Source organism: Parasteatoda tepidariorum, chromosome 2, assembly GCF_043381705.1.
Source record: "Parasteatoda tepidariorum isolate YZ-2023 chromosome 2, CAS_Ptep_4.0, whole genome shotgun sequence".
NCBI lineage: Eukaryota > Metazoa > Arthropoda > Arachnida > Araneae > Theridiidae > Parasteatoda > Parasteatoda tepidariorum.
The window spans coordinates 31,982,985-32,007,674 of NC_092205.1; the positions used below are offsets into that span (position 1 = coordinate 31,982,985).

Consider the following 24,690-nt stretch of genomic DNA (forward strand, 5'->3'; position numbering starts at 1 on the left):
AATAGCTGCTCGCCAGATTTTATTGCATTATAAAGAAAAGTTATTGAAACTAAATACAACTAAATAAACAACAACAACTAAAACAAATAACAACAACTACTAATAACAATAACTAAATAAACAACAACTAAATTCCATTCGTTTAGCATTGCGTCATATGTTGTTCCTACTAAATCGAAGTAGTTGTGTTTTTTTCATATTATACCCAATTATGAAAGCACTTAATCAAGTTAATAATTATCTCATATGCAAGCACTTCGTCATTATTTTTTTAAGGTTCTGTCCCCTCAGTTTAGCATTTATAAGACTATATTTTAACAAACTTCATTTATTTTTTTAATAATTTTGGTAAATAGTGTAATCCAAATTTTAATTTAGGTTGCATAATTTTTGAGGAAAATAATTTTAAACTCCTTAAAATGTAAAATGATTATTACTTCTCTTAATGAAATGATATTATCAAAGTTGACATTTTTGAAAGAGACTATCATTAGTTTCTTAATTGGGTACTTGCAGCTTGACTAGAAGTGAAGTGATTATGTCTAACCATGTGACTTAAATGAGATTTAGTTGGATACCTGTAAACAAAGTCGCGCGTGTGTGTCGAACCTGATTGGCTTCTGAATCGACCAATGCCACAATTTAGGAGTTAGATACGATGCCGTCATTTGCAGGTATCCAATTACAAGTTCTAAAAATTGCAATAATTAGCAGCTTGTTCTTTCAACTGTTTTCCTACCCATTGATCTTAAAATATTAACAAACTTTAATAACTTAAAGTGAACTTGCTGTAGAATAAGTCAGCTTTTCTACAAAAGTAAACAACTAAACTTGTTTTAAGATGTTTCTGTAAATAAATAAATGTCTGAATACTATTCATGAAGTACAGAATTAGCATTAATAGCTATGAGTTTATTCAAGAAAAATGCTTGGTATCATCTTCTCAAAGTTTGTCAATTTTAAATATTATTTTATTTTACAAAATTATTAAATTTATGATATTTGGAACATTTGCTGGGCTATGCTAGATACTTGATTAGACAAGAAAATCAAGACATGTTTCAATTCAAATCTTTTTTTAAAAAAACATAAAATAAAAAAGTAAGAAAGAAAGAAATGCTCGCTGCGTTGAAAGAAATTAAAATTCGAACTACGAATCAGTGCCTCACAACCTATTTAGCTTAGCGATTATTTTTCTTCATATGCCTGCATACGCAAATGAAATCCAAATCATAATTTTCGCATGAGGAACATCACCAAAATAGCTATTAGAATCATGGTACGAAGTTTAAATCTCAGTGGTTATCAATCTATTGAGAATCATGCTTAAAACGCATGAAAATGAAAGGCAAAATATTCGATATTCAAATCACGAAATAATTAAACTATAAAAGTTGAAAGTTGAAAGCAAAAGACTTTAAAGTCAAAACGTAAACAAACATTATCAGTACTGAAAGCTAACTCAAAGTTAACACATCTAGTTTTCGTGCTTAGCACCGATTGAGAAAGGTCTAACGAAACAAAAAAGCTATTTGAATATTAGGAATGTCAAGTAAACACAAAATCTTTGTTTTCTCTACTAAATATGTTAAATAATATTTTTTGCCTTCTAAAGATTTAAAAGCTTTGATTTTTACTTTCAAACTAAACTTGTCAGTTGCTGCCAAAATCATGCTTTCAACTAGTTAAACCTTTCATTTGCTAACTGCATCAATCTTTGATACATTTTCGAATCAATTTCTTTGGTCATAAACATAATCTTTGACTGTATATCTTGAGTCAAATAATGTTTTTCATGATTATTTTTTATTGAAATCTTGAATAAAATAATCTTTTTGAGGAATAACTTTCATCGATATCTTAAATTAGTACTTTTCGGTAAGCCGGGTGCAAGGAAATTTAACGATTTTCTTGTAATGTTTCGTATTTTATTTAAATTTTTTCCTTTTATTTAATTTTTTATTTAATTTTTTTCCCTTTATTTAATTTTCTATTTTTTTTTTTAGTATTTAAGAATAAATAAAATAATAAAAAAATAATAAAAACGTTGGCTTAGGTCAACAGTTTTTGGCGGTTTTTCTCTAAGCGAAAAGTACACTTAAATCAAATAATTTCCTTCCATGTTTATCGTTTATAGATATCTTCAATCAGAAAACATAAGAAAACAACATAAACAATAAGAAAACATTTTAAACATAAGAAAAATCTGAAATAGAAACTGTTCGCTTACAGATCCGGGCCATATTTAAAAAATTTTTTGTCAAAAATAAGAAATCTTAAGCACTTTAAGATTTTGCCTCAAAATTTAAGCTTAATTTTCATTGTAATAAATTTTGAAAATATTCGAAATCCACCTATTGTCATGAACTTTGGCCAAGGTCATGAAAGATAAGTTTAATGCTACTAAGATTATTCTTCGTTTTTAAATAAAAATGTGTTTACAGATTTTTAGTTGGTTTATAGTATTCTACTGCATAAATGGTATAGTTATCAATGCACTACCTGAAGTATCAAAATATACGTCAGACTACGAAGGATTAGCAGAATTCTCTATGAATATAGAAGAAGCTAAGAATGAGACAGGTAATTAAAATGTCCTTACATTACCGTTAAAATCTTTTCTATTAAAAGTTCAATCTTCCGGCTATGCTGATTTATCGTATGATCATCGTACCAAACCTGGCCATTTTCCGCGCCCTCAACTGAAAATATGTAATTTCGAAAAGCTCTGCATCGTTTTATTCATTGTGTATTGCCACATATATATTACACATTTAGAGCCAATATTAACTGGAAGAGATATTCCAAGTTTTTGCCAGATTATTGGAGACAAGCATTACACTGCATGGAATGCCATATCTTTTTAAATATGCCAAAAGCATCTCGAATGCATCTTACTGCTGTAACAATGCTTCCTAAATCTCTTTAGGAAAAATCAGTTGGGCACAAAGCTGGTGATCATGGTGGTCATTCAACTGGTACTCTAGTTTTCATAGAAAAACGCCCTCTAGTAACCCCAATTAGCATTAGCGACGTCATGTCCCAATATGGTTTTTTATTCTTTTTGTATACCTGTTATGTCTGAGTATGATATTTTAGCCGCATTATTTTGAAATATCCAATATAGAATTTAAAAATTACTAACCAAATTCTTTTTACAATAGTTTTATAGCAGTAAACATTTCACGTTAGTTGTTCCAGAGAATTGTTCTTTTCTGAATAATTTAAGGATGAAAAAGAAAATTACATTGCTAAAGAATCCTTATTAATAAATGTTTCTAAACTGAAGATTTTGTTCGTAACACAAAACATCAGAAATGCAATTCCTTTTACTCCAAATAATTTTTATTTTACTTTTAAATTATTCGCTATTGGAGTTTATGTTTATTTAAATTATCTTCTCTTAAGAAGCATTAAAACTACATGCATTTAAATTACTCTAAGGAATACAACTTTTAAGTTTGTGCCAGTTCCTTAAAAGAATTTCATTTCTTTAGAGATGGAGTTACAATTTCATCGACTTTCTACTTTAGGAATCTATTCGAAACTCGCCTTTTCCTTAAAAAAGAACTGTACACGTTTGTAATTATTTTTATTATTCGAACAAGAATTATTTTTACAAAGTGTTCCTCAGCATATTGCTTACGATATTCTGATAAGGTATGATTTTTTTTTTTATATATTTAGCAATCTAATCCTGCTTTTACTAAGTTTTTTTCCTTTATTTCATAAGCAATTATTTTATTTTACCAATTTATAAATTTTCAATTACTCTACGAAAAGGATTTACTGGCAGTTAATTGTTTCGTTTCAAACTCTCAAATTTTAATTTTAATTTAGTAGTCAAAATCTAAGAATTTGAAGAATCTCAGAATAGGAAAACTTCATAACAGAATGAATTTTAAACTTTGACCATGCTTCGATCACTTGATCAAGTGTCTAACTCTATAATTCTTAGACTAGAATTTCTAGAGTTAAACTCTGTTGCTCTATCTGTATCCCAAGATATTAGGTCGCCAATAGCGAGTTGTCAAATAGAGATTTAGAGCCCTATAATAGTATGGCATTTGAGTAATATGAAATTTCAATAATTAATAATATTGGTAAAAAAAAGTTTCTAAAACTATACCGAATTCTTAACTTATACTGTTGAGCAAATTCGTAATAAACTAGATAAGTCAGGACAAAGCGGATTAAGCCCCGTTTCCGAAAAAATTGCCACTGAGTCCGAATTCACACAAAATTAAAAATAATTAAAGCAAAACAGTTAGAGTTATATTTTATTTCTTTGCAAAAAAAACAAGAAAATAATATGTTATAAAAACCTTTGTTATTTTTAAAAATTGTTCTTAGAATTATCCATTCCTTTAATTACTTACCTAAGTTTTATTTTAAACATTCAGAGACAAGCAATTTTTCCTAAATCAGTACGCAAAACGAATCGTTTTTTACATAAATTCATAATTTCATGATCATAAATTGTATAAATTTATCAATTTGTTATGAAAAGTTCATCAAATTATTTGCATACAAAATTAAGGGATAGCCAAAGAAAGATACACTGAAACAAAATTAAACTTTTCTATCACGTAAACCTTTTTTTGATGATGTATTTTCATCATTAGCATTTGCGCTCTATGTCTAACGTTTAAAATAAAATACTGAAATATAAGAATAAATATCTGCGATCAATACAAAATGTTTGAATGAACGCCATCAACTAATATTAGTTAATACTAATTGATGGCCTAGACATTTTGTAGCTTTTTTTTTTCTTCTTTCTTTTGAATTATTCTAGTGAGGAACAAAAAAATCCTTTTAACTGCCCTACATATGTATATTTTTCGTTGTCCAGTCGACGCATAATATAACTGTAGTGTATCTACCACTACAAAAATATAATTCCAATTCACTAGTATATAAAACATGTGAACTCGATTCTATGGAGGAGTACCTTTTCATAGATGAAGGTTGACATTGTCGTTAACAACTCTCCTCACATTGATGACCTTCGGACGTGATGTGAACACGCCTACCTTAGCAGAAACACCCACTACGATTTGAACACGTCTACTTCAATGGATGGTCCAGATTGAACAGTTGACTTGCTACTTGTAACTGCGACATTGTCCTCTTCACGCTGTTGCTTCTCAGTCTCGATCACACACAACGTACAATGTATACACTCGACTGCTAAAGGCAACACATAAACCGCAGTGAACTTAATACAGCTCTCACGATCTGTACTAAAAAAGTCTGGTGATCTTAATACAGCTCTCCCGGTTTCTCACAAAACAACAATGAATCAACTAGAGGTATCCATTCATCGAATTCTATCACAGATATAATTCTGGTGGGGAAGTACTGTAGTGTATCTACCACTACAAAAATATAATTCCAATTTAGTATATAAGACGTGTTAACCCGATTCTATGGTGAGGTACCTTTTCATAGATGAAGGTAGACATTGACGATATCAACTCTCCCCACAATAACAACATTGAATAAATAAGAAACTGAAGTGACAAGAAATACTTGATGATCTAAAAATTATAGAATAAGATGATAATGGAAGTCGACACGGTTTGAGCGCTTGAAAATTGGCTCCCATTTTCAAAACTCGCCAGACGTGAATGAGAACAAAAAAGTGAATTGAAGCAAAAAAGTAAAATGGCAAACGGAAAATGGAGTATTAAGATGAAAAACACAACTAGAAAAACCGCAGTGGTTCAGAAAAGCAAATCAGAGCAAAATGCATTTCAAAGCGCTAAAGATAAGTGGCGAGGAACTCATATCGTTTACAAGAGAATCGACATTTATTTGAATAAAACAATATTACAGAGCGTCAAGACAAGCATATATGACAGGGGTGTAAAGAATTTTGTCATTATTGAAATCTCAAAACTTAAACAATCCTCGGCAATAAATGATACACCGCATTTTTGATATAACAGACATATTTATCGTGTTTCTTAAGTCTAAATTTTGCTTCTTGACTGATCTAGCAATCTTTATAATTTTAAACAGGTATGAGCAATTTCGTTTAGTCGTAACTTTAAATATTTAAAGCTAATATTACAGATAAGTGAAGTTTTTATTGCTCAACTCCTTAATATTGATATAAGTTACTGCAAACAATTTATGGGGAAAAAATGATATTGGAAATCGAAATTAAAAGCGGAGAATTTTAAATAAATTATTTTTTAAAATTTGATTTATTTTTTCAAATTACTAATTTTAAGTTTACAATTACTAGTTCGCTGCTATTATCATTGGATGCTATTAATTGTATTTTTCAAAATTGTATGTTTAATTGTATATTATAATTGTGTATTGTAAAATTGTGTATTGTTTGTATATTTCATGAAAATACAATAAGTAAAAGTGATAATAACTGAAAATATAGTAAGTTTATAATTAAAAATTTACTGTCAAATGTACGTTTAACGTTGTTTACTGCGTACATTGTTAACTAATTATTATGCTATATTAATGTTTTCCTTTGTATTTTCTCTCTCTCTATTTTATATTTAATTTATTATTTTATAATGTTGAAATGTTAGTCATAACAAGTTATAATAATAACATTGACAATTCATAATATTGTATTTTATGTAGTTGTTTTAACATTGAAAATGTAATTTTTTTTTATTGGTTCACTTGAAGAGTTAGTGTAGTTTTGGCTAATTCTTTTAGCTCCATATTAACTGTACTTGAGATACTGAGCAAAGCCATCCATCCATAATATGGATTGGGATGATTATCCAAAAGCTACAATTTTTTTCCATCATTGGACATTATAAAATTCATATTATTATGCAAATTAAAGAAATGTATGTAGATTAAAGAAATCAATACATCTATAGTTTCAAGCATTAAAGACATATTTGCTGATTTTCAGAGTTTAGTCTTAAATGCATCAATATCATGATTTCGTCAAGTCAATGCGTGACATTGCACGATTTCCAACGAGCTAGAGAATTCAAATTTTAACTGAAGTTCTGTGATGAATAATAATTTAAGTTTTATTCCTTTCCTGGCTGCTATGAGCAAATTTTCATGCCATCTTATTGTCAGATAGAACTACCGTTAATTAATATTCGATCATTTCCCGATTAGCTAGAATGAGTAAATATCAATTGGAACTCTGCGACAACTAACAATACAAGTTTCAATCGTTTCCTGGCTGCTATACACGTAATATTTATCTCCATATCGAATGAATTGTCCATCTGACTAGCTGGAGTGCTCAAATTTTAAATAGAGTTCTGTGTCTGATGACAGCAACATTTGCAATTGTTTATGGAATGTAAAACTGTTATTAAAAGGAGGAAAGTAATTAAAAAGAATGAAAATTAAATAGAAGAAAAAAAAATTAAATGAAATCTATAATATACTACATTCGTCAAATAAATTAAAAAAGAACGAAAAAGTAATTTTTCTGACGAAAAAACTAACTAATTTTTGTCACACCTAAAACAAAAAATGTTTGGTATACTACTTTCGTAATAAACTGAACAGTGTTAGTTAATCGCCTGTCTTTTCAAAGTGAATAATTAAGAAGAACAATAAAAGAACTACGTCAATAATACGTGAATAATTAAAAGAACTACGTATTTTGCTTCAGGGTGCGGAAAAATAATTAAGCTATTTTTTGCTCTTACGTTACTTGACAAATGAAATTTTCAAAACTATTATTTAGCTTTATTATCAATTATTTCCTTTTGTTGAAAGTTTCAAAATTCCAACAGTAATTTTTCTGTGCTAATTCTAAGAAAAATATATGCTTATGCACTTCTTTTTTATTTATGCATCCTAAATCAGTAGACGATTATTTGGACAAAAAGTTGAAATTTTCATCTATCACACATCTGAATAACTCTAAGTTTAATATACAGTCCCTGGCCAAAATATTCGACGCACTATAAGATTCTGTTCCACATTTTCTTTCGTTTCGGGCTCAATTCGTCTCCCAACTCAATTTTCTCTTTAATGGGTCGTACGCTAACCTCAGAAACCTTCCATCTTCGTTATGTTTTACGGTTTGAAAATATTTTAGCATTCACGAGGGCCTTTGCTTCAGCTTTTTTACATGGTGAAAGATCGCCTTTTTTACCCATTATAAAAAGTTTCCAATTGATTATTTAAACACTGCACACAAAATGAGCACATAACTGCGTAGTATAAAACTCGGAAACAAATAAACACAGCAAAAAGCCCCAAAAACACATCCGCAACTAACGCAAGCAAGAGCTAGACTGAAACTGGTATGCACTTGTCGTTCGTATATCCATTGCTTAGCATTGTAATGCAATACGTTAAAAATAAATACAAATAGGAAGTACATAGGTGTATATAGAAAAACTCCTGAATTAAAACTCATTACATGTATGTTTAAACAAAAACTCATATAAACTCGTGCAGAACATGTAATGTTTAAGAAAATACAATGCTTCAAATAATTTGGCTAGGCGAATATGTGATTAGTTATAAAAGTGGAAAAACTACTTAAAATATATATAAAAAAAATATCGCGTTTCTGCCTTAAAATTTCTAAATCATCTTTAACCCATTAATCCTTCCGGTCTATGTTTATTCATCAGAAAAAAAGAGGGAAAAAAACATAAGTTCTTTAATGATATTTTTTTTTTTTGAAAAAAAATCATATTAAAAATGTTGTATAAAAATTGTAGGTATATATTTTTAAATTTTAAATATTTACAGATAGCAGTGATGGTTTCTTTGGAACTGTTTCCAAGAACATTAAAAAATATTATGGAATTTTTACAAAAAGTAAGTTACCAATTATGTTCTACTTAATCAACTTGGAGAAAGCAAAAATTGGACTTGTATTTCGAAAATATACAGTACGTAATTGTGTTTTTAAATTGCATGCTTAAATAATACGGGGGTCCTCGATTTCGTAATTTAAATTTTATTTATTTTTAAACTTAAGAAATGGAATAATGCAAAAAATTGTAAGTTTTTCTTCCACTCCGTAAAATAACAGGAAAATAAAATTATTGATATCAGTTATAAACATTTTTTTGAAAAACATGAGCCCCAAAAGAAAAGGGGGAAAAAAACTAGGGATGCTTATTAACCTTTTGACACTGACGGGACATCAGTATCTCTTTTATATAATTTTTTTTTCTGACTCTCTCATTACAAGCAAAAATATATTTATGTATTTTTCAATTTCAAAAAGCATTAATTAATAGTAAATCTTTCAATTCTATTAATTAATAGTAAATCTTTTAGATTATCGGAATTATATTTGTACTAAAATATAAAATTCAAAAGAGTAGTTGGGAAAAGAAAATTTTCAGTCATATTTAAAATTTTATCAATAATTGATTTGGTAAATTAAAGAAATTTTAATAATGAATAACAGCTTCTCTTAGCTAACTTCAAATTTCAAGCCGGCCAGGTGGCCGAGCGGTTAGCGTGCCTGACTGCGAAGCCAATGGCTGCGGGTTCGAATCCTGCTGTGGGCAAGGAGGTTTCTCTCTCTGTGTTTTCCTCTGTTGTGTGTGATGTGTGAATGTGGCCCACCCTATAAACGGGTTTGCGGTAGTGTGGCGTGGGTAATGTTGCTCGCCTCCATGACTTTGGTTCACACGTGCCCACTGGGCAACGTGAAATGAGTAACAATTCCGGTATCTTCTAAGGCGAAGAATAATGTTCAGTGCCAGCCATTTAAGAAAAAAAAAAAAAAAAACTTCAAATTTCAAAAGTTATTGTTTAAAAATGAGCCGTGTTTACAAAATTTTATCTTTGACGCAGAAAAAGATATCGGTGTTTCATGCTGTATATCATAATTATAAATTGTTAATTACCGTAGTGGCTCAGAGGATAGAGCGCTCACCCCTCAATCATGTCACCAAGGTTCGAATCCCAGTGATAATTAGTCGATATGAATTCAGCATCCGGCTAGCATCGACCACAGTGTTGACGTGAAATATCCCCAGTGGTAGACGGATCATGTTTAGAATTCCCTTGCTGGCGAGTGGGAGGTTTTCGTGGTTTTCCACTCCATGTAAAGCAAATGCTTGTTAGTTTCATCAAAAAAATCTTCCACGAAGGTTAGTTTCTCCCACATCTCCCCATTGATAGTCATAAACTCAGAATGAATTGGGTCTGCTGTTCAACGCTGGTTATAAAATAAAAATATTAGTATTAAATTCAATATTAATTTGTTTACAGTACTTCGCCATACGCTATAGCAATTATGTAATAGATTATTTTCTCTCTGGCCCATTTTAGGTTTGCAAGCAGACTTATGGTTAGCAGTGAGCATCACTTTTGTTTTAGTATTTTTAGCATGCCTTGCAGTTTATACGCTTGTTAATGGTGTACAAGTTCTTGCCGATTTATGTAAATGCTTCGGAAGACGAGGAATTGTGGAATAAATGTTCAAATATTTATGATGGAAATAATGCTTTATTCACGGAAAACATATCCATATTTTTTTTCTATTCCTGAAAACGGAATGTTTGCAAGGCAAATATTTTTTGAATGTGTTCTACTTGTAAATTCATTTTTGGATAAGTGCATATTATTCTTTTATATATGAATTCTGCATTGTATTTACTTTCATATATAGAAAAGTTGTAAAATTTGTTATATAATAAATATTTCTGTGAGAGCACTACATTTTAAAAATATGCTATTTTTGACATACTTATTAAATGCAGATGAGGGGGAAAATAAATTTTAAAAATGGCAACGTTTATCAAAAAACTTGATACATTGAACAACCATGTCAGTCAAATTCGCCACAACCTTAATATAAATGTATTTACCTGTTTAAAAACTTTATTCGCTTCAAAATATATAGATAGCAAATAACAGCCAACATGTTTCAAGAGCATCAAAAATAGGCGCCCATTTTCAAGACTTGCTAGACGTGAAATGGCAAGTTTAAAAAATGGGTGCCAATTTTTTGCGATTGTTATTTGCTTTTTGTATGTTTTAGAAGCGAATAAAGTTTTTAATTAAGTAATATCTTACCATTTCAGTTTTTTGGGATTATTAAGTGTACTTAGTTTGAACAAAATAAAATGTATTATAAGCACTCAAAAAATAAAAGAAATTACTCTAATTACAAAGATAATATTTGAAAATTAACTCTTCAATTGATACAGTTATAAAATTCAATACTATTATAATGAAATGCTAAAAAACATTTTATCTATGTAAAAAAAAAATTGGATACTTTTTTAGCTTTGACATTTTTATGCAATATACCACATATATGTTCTCATGTTCTGCACAACGTAGTTACTATAAGTACAATCTTGGATTTTCACATACGGCTTCTGGCAAAATTTTGACGGAAATCTCCCTGACTTTTATGCTAAAATTTCCAGATTTACTCTATTCAAAATATCTTTCTAAATTTACATAGTGTTTCTGGCAAAATTCTGACGGAAATCTCCCTGAAATTTTATACTATATAATTTCCAGAATTACTTTATTCAAAATATCTTCTTAAATTTACTAGTTAGCAAAATAATGAAAAATATAAACAATCAAACAACCAATCAATCACATAAACTTAAGCGAAGAAAACATATAACTTAAGATCAACATTTAAAAAAATTGTATTAAGGAACATTTCTATCATAAAATAAATTAAGACTATTAACTATGTAATGACTACTACAGTGAAGTTGAAGACTATTTAGTTTTTTCGATTATTTTTACTGTACACATTCACTAACGCATAATACAAAAATTCTCTTTTTTAATGAACGTGTAAAAATAAAAATGATATATTTGACTAAATGTATTTTTTGTTCCAGAGAAAGAAAATTTTCATTGTTACAAAAATGGATTAAAGAGGGCAGAAATAATTGTATTAAAGAGTGAACATTTATTCGAATTACTGAACATTTATTAACGTATGATAGATATGTTTTATCTTATTTCGATTGCACCATGGAAAAATTCCATTTTTTTTTCAGGAATTTAAAATTTCTTCGACTTAAAAACTAAACAGTTTAATGAGTTTCTTTTTCTTCAGAAATTAGTTTTATTTTTTTCCCCTAATCGCTGGACATTATATCTGCAAAGCTTGCGCAGAACTTTCGTTCGTAAAAAAAGAGAAAAGGAAAAAAAAAAAAAAAAAAAAGAGGCATGCTACTTGATATTGCTAAATATATCTAATGCCAAAAAATCCTTGAAGCTACAATTAATGTTAAAAAAGATATATGATGAATTAGGTGACGAAGCCATCGAGTCGAACATCGAATTGTCAAAACTGTTGTCGTCCGCAAATTTATTTAAACAGAAAGTGGAAATATTTCTACTTCTTTATTATGGGAGCAAATGCTTTTTAGTTAAAGTATATTTCAATTAAAAAAAAAAAATAGATATTTTTCATTTGTACTGGAAAATATTTAATAACACTGCTACTATATTTTTTATAGTAACTTTTTCATTGTAATAACAATTCATACGGAATGTGCATTGAAAATAGTTGTTAAAATTCAGATAGACCAGTTTGATCAGTGCAGAAAGGATAAACTTAAGAGTTTCATAAAAGGGAACGAATATTATTTATTAACCGTTTTAATATGTACTATAGTAACTTGTTTTTCTTACGGAATTATTTTAAATGCTAAAAAACAATTTTTTTTCCAAACTTTTTTTATATCATTCAAAAAGTCTGCAGTCTAACAAACTTGAAAGTTAAAGAGACCTGAAGCATGTTCCACTGGCACTGTGTTAAAGAACTCACCCATTCTTTCAATATTAAACTCCATTTTTCTTCCTTGTATTTTATTTAGTAACCATTTAGCAATCATTAAAAAAAAAATATTTTTTTTTTGCTAGAAACATTCATATTTTGTTAAGAGCACAGAATAGAGATCAGTGTTCGTTAGCGTTGCTACCAACTTGTTAAAAATAGGAACACAAAGCATGATAAGCCAATACGGGGTAATAGTGACACTAAGTAAAAATTCCAAAATATTTTAAATTCAAAAACGTGATATCAATTTATAAACCATGCATGTTTCATATGAAACATAATTTTTTGAACTAACATTTTTAATTAAATAACCTACTAATGAAGAATCACACATTTATAGTAACCAGTTCATGAAAAAAACTTACTTCTTACAAGAATCGCGATATTGGATTTAAAAATCACGTGACTATGAATCACGGTTATTGGATTTTAAAATCACGTAAATATGAATCGCGGTATTTGATTTTAAAATCACGTGCACATGAATAGGGATATTGGATTTTAAAAACGTGGAAATTAAAAACTGTGATTTTGAAGTTTAAATTCGCGTAAATATGAATCACGAGTCAGAAATTTTAGATCGCGTGAATACGAATCGCAATGCGCAGTTTTTAAATCACGTATAAATACGAAAATCGATGTTTGATATTACANTCGCCATACGCTATAGCAATTATGTAATAGATTATTTTCTCTCTGGCCCATTTTAGGTTTGCAAGCAGACTTATGGTTAGCAGTGAGCATCACTTTTGTTTTAGTATTTTTAGCATGCCTTGCAGTTTATACGCTTGTTAATGGTGTACAAGTTCTTGCCGATTTATGTAAATGCTTCGGAAGACGAGGAATTGTGGAATAAATGTTCAAATATTTATGATGGAAATAATGCTTTATTCACGGAAAACATATCCATATTTTTTTTCTATTCCTGAAAACGGAATGTTTGCAAGGCAAATATTTTTTGAATGTGTTCTACTTGTAAATTCATTTTTGGATAAGTGCATATTATTCTTTTATATATGAATTCTGCATTGTATTTACTTTCATATATAGAAAAGTTGTAAAATTTGTTATATAATAAATATTTCTGTGAGAGCACTACATTTTAAAAATATGCTATTTTTGACATACTTATTAAATGCAGATGAGGGGGAAAATAAATTTTAAAAATGGCAACGTTTATCAAAAAACTTGATACATTGAACAACCATGTCACCCAAATTTGCCACAACCTTAATATAAATGTATTTACCTGATTAAAAACTTAATTCGCTTCAAAATATATAAATAGCAAATAAGAGTCAACATGTTTCAAGAGCATCTAAAATAGGTGCCCATTTTCAAGACTTGCTAGATGTGAAATGGCAAGTTTTAAAAATGGGCGCCATTTTCTTGCGATTGTTATTTGCCTTTTATATATTTTAGAAGCGAATAAGGTTTTTAATTAAGTAATGTCTTACCACTTCAGTTGCTTGGGATTATTTATTTAATAAGTGTATTTAGTTTGAACAAAATAAAATTTATTATAAGCTCTCTTTTTCTTCAAAAAATATAAAAAATTATTCTAATTCAAGATAATAATATTTGAAAATTAACTCCGCAATTGATACAGTTACAAAATTCAACACTATTATAATTAAATGTTAAAAAAAATTATCTATGTAAAAAAAAAAATTGGATACTTTTTTAGCTTTGGCATTTTTATGCAGTATACCACATAAATGTACGCATGTTCTGCACAACACAGTTACTATAAGTACATTCTTGGATTTTTACATAGGATTTTTGGCAAAATTCTGACGGAAATATCCCAGGCTTTTATACTATAATTTCCAGAATAACTTTATTCAAAATATCTCCTTAAATTTACTAGTTAGCAAAATAATGAAAAATATAAACACAAAAAAATCAATCACATAAACTTAAACGAAGAAAATATAAAACTTAAGATTTACATTTTAAAAAAAATTGTAATAAGGAACATCTCTATCATAAAATAAATTAAGAATATTAACTATGTAATAACAACTACATTGAAGTTCTAGGCTATTTATTTTTTTCTATTATTTTTACTGTACACAATCACTAACGTATAATACAAAAATTCTCTTTTTTAATGAACATGTAAAAATAAAAGGGATACATTTGACTAAATGTATTTTTTATAATGGATAAGGAAAATTTTCATTGTTACAAAGAAGGATTAAGGAGGACAAAAATAATTGTATTAAAGCGTGAACATTTATTTGAATTACTGAACATTTATTATAGGATAGATATGTTTTACCTTATGATTGCACCATGGAAAAATTCCTTTTTTTCCTCAGGAATTTAAAATTTCTTCAACTTCAAAACTAAATAGTTTAATGAGTTTCTTTTTAATTTAGAAATTAGATTTTTTTTTCCCCTAATCGCTGGACATTATATCTGCAAAGCTTGGGCAGATCATATGTATGTTAAAAAAAAGAGGCATGCTATTTGATATTGTTAAATATCTCTAATTCCAATTAAATCCTTGAAGCTATAATTAATATTGAAAAAGACATTGGATGAATTTGGTGACGAAGCCATTCGAGTCGAACATCGAATCAGTGCCGGATCCAGAGGGGGGGGGGGTCATGACCCCTAGCCCAATATTGAAAATAAAAATACTTTTTTCAATAGTTTACAAAAGAAATAAAATATTTTAAACATTATTTAAGGGGGCATCTACGAGCTTTTTTACCTCGTCAAACTGTTACAGAAGATCTTATAGCCGTTCGTGAAACTGCCGAGTTTTAAAAGAATCTCTTAAATGCTTCCGTAAAAGTTGTCGAAACAGAATTTCGTCTTTGGGGGGGGGGGGGGNCTTTGGGTGGCAAAATGGCAGCGTGAAACAGAAGCAGGACTTGAAGTGCCCAACGATCTTTCCAAGATTATTAATGCCTGTAACATCGATTTGTACCCATCAATCAATATGTTGTTGAGAATTTTAATAACTCTGCCAGTTAGTGCAGCAACTGCAGAACGTTCCTTTTCAACTCTTCGACGTCTCAAAGCTTAGCTTAGAGCAACTCAAAATCAAGAACGATTAAATGGACTCGCATTATTAAACATTCATCGAGAAATTGATTTGGATGTTGAAAAAAATCATTGACAGATTTGCCAAAGTTTCGAAAAAACGCATTACATTTATTATTTAATGATTTTGAATACTTGAATTATTTATGTATTGTTCTATTGTTCACTATGAAGAAAATAAATGAGAAGATTAGCATTAAAATCCCCAGTCTTTTTTTCAAAAAAAAATATTTAAAAAAAATTTTTCTACAAAAAAATTAATTGTGGGGGGATCTGAATCTATGACCCCCCTGCATCGAATTGTCAAAACTGTTGTCGTGCGCAAACAGTTGAATTTATTTCAACAACAGAAAGTGGAAATATTTCTACTTCTTCTTAATTATAAGGAGCAAATGCCTTTTGTTTAAAGAATATTTCAATTAAAAATATTTTTTTTTTCATTTGTAATGGAAAATATTAATTAACGCTGCTACAATTATATTTCTTATAGTAACTTTTTCATTGCAATAAAAATTCATACGGAATGTGCATTGAAAATCTAGTTGTTAAAATTCAGATAGACCAGTTTGAACAGTACAGAAAGGACAAACTTAGAGTTTCAGAAAAGGGAACGAATATTATTTATTAACTTTTTTAATATGTACTATAGTAACTTATTTTTTTACAGAATTATTTTAAATGTTAAAAAACAAAATTTTTTCCAAAAAAATTATACATGATTCAAAAAGTGCGCAGTCTAGCAAACTTGAAAGTTAAAGAGACCTGAAGCATGTTCCACTGGCACTGTGTTCAAGAACTCACCCATTCTTTCAATATTAAACTCCATTTTTCTTCCTTGTATTTTATTTAGTAACAATTAAGCAGTCATTAAAAAAAAAAAAATTTTTTTTTACCAGAACCACTCATATTCTGTTAAAACCACAGAATAAAGATCAGTGTTCGTTAGCCTAGCTACCAACTTGTTAAAAATAGGAACACAAAGCATGATAAGCCAATACGGGGTAATTGTGTCACTAAGTGAAATTTCCAAAACATTTCAAATGCAAAAAATCGATATCAATTTATAAACCATGCATGTTTCATATGAAACATAATTTTTTGAACTAACATTTTTAATTAAATAACCTACTAATGAAGAATATCACACATTTATAGTAACCAGTTCATGAAAAAAAACTTATTTCTTACCAGAATCACGATATTGGATTTTAAAATCACGTGAATATGAATCACGGTTATTGGATTTTAAAATCACGTGAATATGAATCGCGGTATTTGATTTTAAAATCACGTGAACATAAATAGGGATATTGGACTTTAAAAACGTGGAAATTAAAAATTGCGATTTTGAAGTTTAAATTCGCGTAAATATGAATCACGATGCAGAAATTTTAGATCGAGTGAATAGGAATCGCAATGAGCAGTTTTTAAATCACGGTCAAATACGAAAATCGATGTTTGATATTACAACCGCGTGAATACGAATCGCAATATTGGATTTTAACTCGCGTGAACACGAATCGTGTTATTGGGTTTAAGAACGTGCAAATACAAATCGCAATATTAGGTTTTTAAATTGAGTGAATAGGAAACGTGGTGTACGATCTTTATATCGCATGAATAAGAATCGTAATATTAGCAGATTCTGGCGCAGTTCCAAATATTCAAAATGGCGAAAATCTGCGGAACTTAAAGAATCAAATTGGCAAATGCAAACGTCTCGTCGTAACGGGATTTAGCAGAAGTTTAAAAATTTCGTTGTATTGTATTGATTTGCAGAAGTCGGCGAATCAATATAATATAAGAGGAATATAATAATAAGCTTGATATAAGCGGAATTCTATGATATTTGCGGAAAAATCACATGCCCTGCTTCTAGTTACAAGAAAATCAGTATAAGGGGGAAAAATCAGAACACTTTGACCTAAAATCCTTTTTTCGAAACAAAGCTAAAAATCAGAACAAATACGATTTAATCAGGACTGTTGGCAACTATGCATTAGCATGAAATAATAGTTCAGAATAATGAACAAATTAAATCCAGAGAAAAAGTCAGACATTTCAAATTTTTATTTGATCAATATACAACTCTCTCATACTACATACAAAGTATCCTGGGAAAAATAATTTTACAGGTCAGAATTATGCGTTTCACATTTTATTTAAAAACACTAACACACATTATTAATTCAAATATACAAAGGTAACAATCACTATTGCTGGACTTGTTGAAATTAAAAAATGGTACATTGAAACACTTTAATGAAAACCTTGATGCAAATTCTTAGTATTTTCCAGTATAATTAAAAAAAAAAAAAACTGTTTACGTAACAGTTATGAAATGCAATTTTTTCCATCAAACACCTTTCTTTGATATAAACAAATACAACCTGAGACTTTAGTTAATACATATAACAAAGTTTATAAATTAAAAATAATAACTAACCATTCTGAACAGATGAATTAATAGATAACATATCTATATTGATCACAACAGTACGAATAACTATAACAGTATTTCAATGTAACAAATTTTAATCTCTTTTTGTTAATATATACAAGGCAAAAATATTACACCATCAAAACACTTAATGTTGAATAAATATCACAATCAATAAGTATGAAATAGAATCTTTTCAAGTTTCAAAGGAAGAGCTGATCAAAAACAGATCACACTTAAAAATGCTTGTATTATTTAATTACGGTTAACTCTAGATAATTAAACTTAATCAATTACTATTACTTTGTAATTAGTCATTTGACTCAAATAATAAAACATGTAGTTATATTTTATTTACTTATGACAAACGAGTCAGCATGTCTTAAGGAAAATACATTTCAATCATTATTAAAATTTAACTTTCGCAATCTTTCAAAGATGTTTAAGTTCTACAGTTTCTTTTGGACCTCCATAAACTGGCATTAGCCATTAGACGAATTTTCAGCAACTTAATGTTNGTAACAAATTTCAATCTCTTTTTGTTAATATATACAAGGCAAAAATATTACACCATCAAAACACTTAATGTTGAATAAATATCACAATCAATAAGTATAAAGCAGAATATTTTCAATTTTCAAAGGAAGAGCTGATCAAAAACAGATCACACTTAAAAATGTTTGTATTATTCAATTACAGTTAACTCCAGACAATTAAACTTAATTAATTACTGTTACTTTGTAATTAGTCATTTGACTCAAATACTACTAATAAAAAAGTAATTATATTTTCTTTACTTATGACAAACAAATCAGCATGTCTTAAGGAAAATTTCAATCATTATTAAAATTTAACTTTTGCAATCTTTCAAAGATGTTTAAGTTCTACGGTCTCCTTTGGACTTCCATAAACTGGCAAGTCAGAACTCCATTAGATGAATTTTCAGCAACTTAAAGTTAACTGATTGACATTTTTGCATTAAGGCAAGTTTATTTAGAATTTTCTCTGTCCAACTCTGTACTTGAATAGCAAGTAAGAAAACTGGTTCTTCAGCAGGAAGACAACACATGAAAGGCCAAATTCAAACATTTCAAAAACTTAATAAATTTAACGAATATCTTTAATTTCAAACTTATATTTGTTAGACAAAAGCAACATAAAGAAAATCCTGTAATGTTAAAAAAACTATACCAAATAAATGCCATTGGAGAAAAACACTTAAAATAATTGTCATTGTGATATTGGAACTATCGTTTACAATATTATATTTGAAAGTGATCACTTGATTATTGATCTCACACTCAATTTATTTTTAATCTTGAGTCAATATTAAAATCTTGAGTTGATATTCTATATTAAATTTATTATTTAAAAAAAAACTTTTGGTGATCATTTAAAAATCAAATACTTATTAAATTGTAATTAAGAATTATTGTTATAACATGATTAAGAATTATTATTGGTACAGTGTTAGTCATTTTTGTGTTTGAAAAACAAGAATGTTATATAAGTATAAAGAGTTTCAAAATTTATTTAAAAACTCTTAATTCTTTGTGCACAAAACATGAAACATCTTGAATTCTCTTAAAGGGTTTAAGGACTTCCAGGCGATTGTGGGCTTGATTGATTGATGAACGAACTGAAGATTGATGAACACTTTACATTATTGATAATCAAAAGAAGAAAAAAAAGCAGAAAAAAAAAAGTAAGAAAATTGCCAAATATACTGTATCATTTATTATGTTTACAAGAATAGATTTCCAATTATAGAATTATAGTATGTTTATTTTCAAAGGGGATAATAAATTTATAAAATCATACTTTTCTGGTTGAAATCCTTCATTCTTTTTTTAGAGAGTAGCGGAGATTTTTGAGTCTTACTTGGACTTATCAAGCAATACTCTACATCTAACCAGCATATTATTTGTTAATGCTTTTTTACATGGTACTTTTATACACATTACTATAAATGTTGCATAACTTATTCTGTCACCCTCTTAATTCTTAAAGTATAGATAGATAATTAGTCAAAGTATTTATTTGTGATAACTAAATATTTCCATCACTTTTGTGCACTCACAATTCAGCGACTTCAAGTAAAGATGTCTTTTTTAAGTAAGGGGATAGCGAAAGTTAAATCGGTCAATTATAATACAAGAATTTTGCTAAGTATGCATTAATTTTAAAACCTATAGTTTTTCCAAATTTAATATAAATAGAGCAATATTTTACAAATCTTTTTTTTTAATTACATACAAAACCACTAACACATCTAAAGCAATATTAAAATAACCATACAAAATATCGGGGAATTAATAACTTTGTATTTAAGAAGGTTACTAATGACAAATGTATGCATTGTCAAAACTAAAAAACAATTGAAGGTCACAAAGAATCTATTTTATATAGAAGCAAGAGGATATATTATTGATAAAAGTATTTTTGTGTCGATTATTGATGCAGTAAGATTGAGTCAAATTGATTAGCAGTTCATTTTCAATAACAATTAGCCATATATAAAAACCCATAAGAGATTAGATGAGTTCTTTTGAGCAAAGTATTGGAAGTGAGCCGAATTAATTTGTAGAAATTATATGATGTGGAAGAATTATCACAGATAATGGAAACATTTATCTAGAAAAATTTGATAAATGAAATAATTCTCTAACACACATAACATTAGAGATAATCCTACTGAAACTTTCTACAGTAACATACAGAGCTTGAAAATATTCTTTTTTAAAAAAGTAAGTTGAAAACAGAAATAAAATAAATAAAAAATTACACCCATCAATTGATGAAATTTAAACATTAAAACTGCAATAAATTTTTACATTTTATATTAATGACATGTCGACATGAAAATTACACATCCGCAACATTATTTAAATACAAATCAGAGTTATTCTAATGTTTAGCAAATGTTCTGCTGGTTTCGTCTAGATAAGCAACTCTCAACAATTAAATTATAATGATTTTTTTTAAATTTATGAATAATTTTATTAAAACCAAAACAAGCATAAAAATAAACTTTAGATAGTTAAACATCAAATCATGTATAAATCCCTAAATAATAAAACAAAAATAGCCGCATATAAAAGTTTCAGTGTGACTTAGAGGCAAATAATTCTATGACAAACTTTTCAGAATTGAATACTTTCAGCTTTGGTAGATAAGAGATAAAGCCGTTATAGATAGAGCCGTTATTTTATTTAAATAATTTTAAATAAGACATTCTTAGCTCAGCTGGGACATAAAAATTAATCTTTCAGTTTCATACAAATGAAAGCTCAGAATTTACTCAACATAAAAATTAAACAACATCATTATGTTTTGAAGTAAAAGTGATAGATTAGTTGTTAATTTATTAAAGTATTATTTAGAAGCAATGTTATTTTATTACAATAAAAGCTAAGATCAAAATGATATACCATTTCTGACCTAAAGGTATCAAAACAAGGAAAATTAATTTTTTAACAATACAAATTGTACAATTATATTAAATAAAACTAAATTCAACAAGCATCAATACCGATTTAACAAATGACAATTTAAGTTCACGCAAATTAAGATATGCTTAAATAAGCCCATACAAATTTCAGAAGAAAAAAAAAAAAAACTTTGAATTCAAACAATATTAGATGACTGAATATGTAGTAACAAAAATTAAGAATTAGAATCACAGTGAAACAAGTGTGAAAAAAAGGAGAGTGGTAATTTAAATTGGTTTTATTAAAGTGTGCGTTTTTTGGCAAGTACATGTAACGGCATTACATAATTGACCATTCCAATGTAATCAAAAATCGATCATTTATACATCTCTGAAATTTATTTAAAATAAGTTTTTATAATTTTGAATAGTATTCAGAGAAGGAGAGGTTTCAAACAAATTTTGCAGAATTTAATAACACCAGAACATCTTACTGTTTATATTTTGCTAAAGAATAAGTTAACAAAAAAAAAAAAACTTTAGAAAATAAAAATAATCACATAAAATCAAAATTTTAAATTACAGTAATAATTATTTACTAAATTAATCTAAAGACAATCTGTTGAAATTAGACTGTGAAATTTTGTTTAATGAATAAGTTGTTTGCACTTTTTAATAAGTAATAATAATAGAAACACAAAGGAAACATACAATGAAAGTAGAACAAATACAGAAAAATAAAATTAAAACTGAGCAAAACATTAAGCATAAACAAAACAATTGAAGATCTCGAAAGTGCTTATGCTGAAATATTTCTTTTCAATTTATTGCTGTTAAAACGCTTATCATTTAACAAATAATAATACTCATAAATTGACAATTCTAAAATGTAACATAATTTAAAAATGTCCATATTATACAAAATGAGTTCAATTTTTTTTTGTAATGAATAAAGAATAATTTTTTCCTGAGAAAAACATATGAATAGAAAATATAACCTATCGTACATTATTTATCACCTATTGTTTTTCAAATCTTCTTTTACTTTAAATAGCATAAGCTCCATGCAAGCTACAGCATCTTCTTGACTGTCATGACCACCAACTATTAATGTAATTAAAAAAATAATTAATAAAAAGGATAAATTATCCTTAAGCTAATCCTTAATAGAATGCACAGGACAAAATAACCTGAGTATATAATAGGATTGGAGATACAATTAGGTAGGTAGCTATTAAAGGTTAAATAAAAAAAAATTATATAGATTTTTTTTAATATTAATTAGGTGTAGAGATCACAAAACGTAAAAAATGCATATTCATTTAATATTCTTCATTTTTTCCCCACATGAGCGTAAAAATCATATTGAATAGGACTCGCATCTCGAAAAAAAATGCATCATCAAGTAACATCTTGTTACAGTTTCATAAATAATTAGAAGTTAACAAGTGGTACATCTAAATAGTAATCTATTTTCATAATTATATCTCTTTTTCTATTTCAAAGAAAAATCACTCTTCTATTTATAGGGGAACTTAAGGACATTTCAGATAGAATATATTTGGAAACTTTCATGACGGACATTTTCGTTTCTTGACATCTTAAAAATTCTGGAAGCATTCAAAGCATAAAACTGGAAGATATCAAATAGCTTACATAGAGAGATCAAATTAAGGGATTAAAATGGAAGTTAACAAAGTAAACGTGATCAACTGTGTAATTGGTAAAATAAAAGAGGTAGAGGGGGAAAATGTATGATGAACATCACATTAGCTATAAAAAAAATTTTTAAAAAATCCCTATTACAGAAAACATAACAGAAACATTATTGCGATATTACTATAAGTATAAATAATGAATGTTAAAATGTGTGTAATAAAATCGTTGTGTAATCTTGGATAGAAATTTTTTGGCAGTATTAACATAGAAATTTTTAAACAGAATACTTGGCATTTTTCAAACATGGAAAACGAAAGTTGAAATAATAATCAAATCAAGAAATGTGATTGAAACATTTTAAAGATAGTAGAAAAGTAGATGTAAAAATGAGAACATTAATTGTGGAAGTCTTAGAAGACAAAACAAGAGGTCTTAGAATTTAATTATGGAAATGGTTCAACTAAAATTAAAATAATTTTAATATGGAATGGTTGATTTTTGTTAAGAATAAGAATTGGAAGAAAAGAGCTTGAAAATATAACAGCAATAAAATATATATCACTATAACATGAAAAATCCATGAATGATAATATATATTGAAAATTATACAGATAAAAACAATAAATGTAAACAGGGCTTGAATACTTAATTTCATATTTTGGCAGCACTAGCTTATGTCATGATTTCCTTGAAATTATTCAGCATTTCAACACTGAATGTATAAAATATCTAACATATTCATTTACAAAAATAAATTATCAACAAAAGCTTTAACCCACTGGCGGTTTAGCAAATGGGCAAAATCAGAATGTTTCTCCCTTATACACTATTTTCCTATCTATAAAAATGGAAAAACCAGTTTTGCTATGTGGAGAAGACAGCAGGTTAAAATGCAACTTTTTACGTGCAGAATCGTCAGTGGGTTAAAAATAATTATAACATTCTGAGCAGTACGAAGATATATTTCTACTAAAGGATCTGAACTTTTACTTACCATCATTTTGAATAATTTTATTCAATTTTTCTCCCATCAAGGTTTTTAAAGCTCTTTTATATGGCAATCCCATTTTATGAGGAAATACAACTGATGTATCAACAACAGTAGGATGAATCAACTTTAAAAGAGAGAATATTACAAAAATTATTTAACATGTTTGATTTCAATAGTCACCCCTTAAAAATATAAAATAGTAATTCATAAAGAAAGTAAACATTTATAAGTTAAACAAAAATTTTAGAATTCTTGTAATTTAGAACAAATAGTAAGTTCGTTTTGAATTGATAAGTAATGATAGCACCACTTTTCTTTTATATACCTTTAGAAATAAAACAGGTAAATGATATATT

General features: G+C 27.9%; 2 protein-coding genes across 3 annotated transcripts in view; one reads left to right on the forward strand and one right to left on the reverse strand.

The window, feature by feature from the left end:
• The first annotated feature begins 652 nt into the window (after positions 1 to 652).
• Positions 653 to 10,651, forward strand: LOC107436936 (uncharacterized). The gene is made up of 4 exons (XM_043054568.2): positions 653 to 948; positions 2,445 to 2,583; positions 8,725 to 8,793; positions 10,267 to 10,651. The coding sequence occupies exons 1-4, from the start codon at positions 907 to 909 to the stop codon at positions 10,410 to 10,412; spliced, it is 396 nt and encodes a 131-aa protein (XP_042910502.1). The 5' UTR covers positions 653 to 906; the 3' UTR covers positions 10,413 to 10,651.
• Positions 10,652 to 21,229: 10,578 nt separating this feature from the next.
• The window catches only part of LOC107436929 (RNA exonuclease 1 homolog), a 35,141-nt gene continuing 31,680 nt past the window's right edge, over positions 21,230 to 24,690 (reverse strand). Inside the window, exons 14-15 of one of the 2 annotated variants that reach the window (XM_043054574.2) lie at positions 24,338 to 24,465; positions 21,230 to 22,788 (exon numbers count right to left, since the gene is read on the reverse strand). In XM_043054574.2, the coding sequence (XP_042910508.1) occupies positions 22,700 to 22,788; positions 24,338 to 24,465 (217 nt within the window). In that variant the 3' untranslated portion in view covers positions 21,230 to 22,699. The remainder of the gene's footprint in view (positions 22,789 to 24,337; positions 24,466 to 24,690) is intronic. The other variant, XM_071177431.1, reaches the window with a different exon arrangement.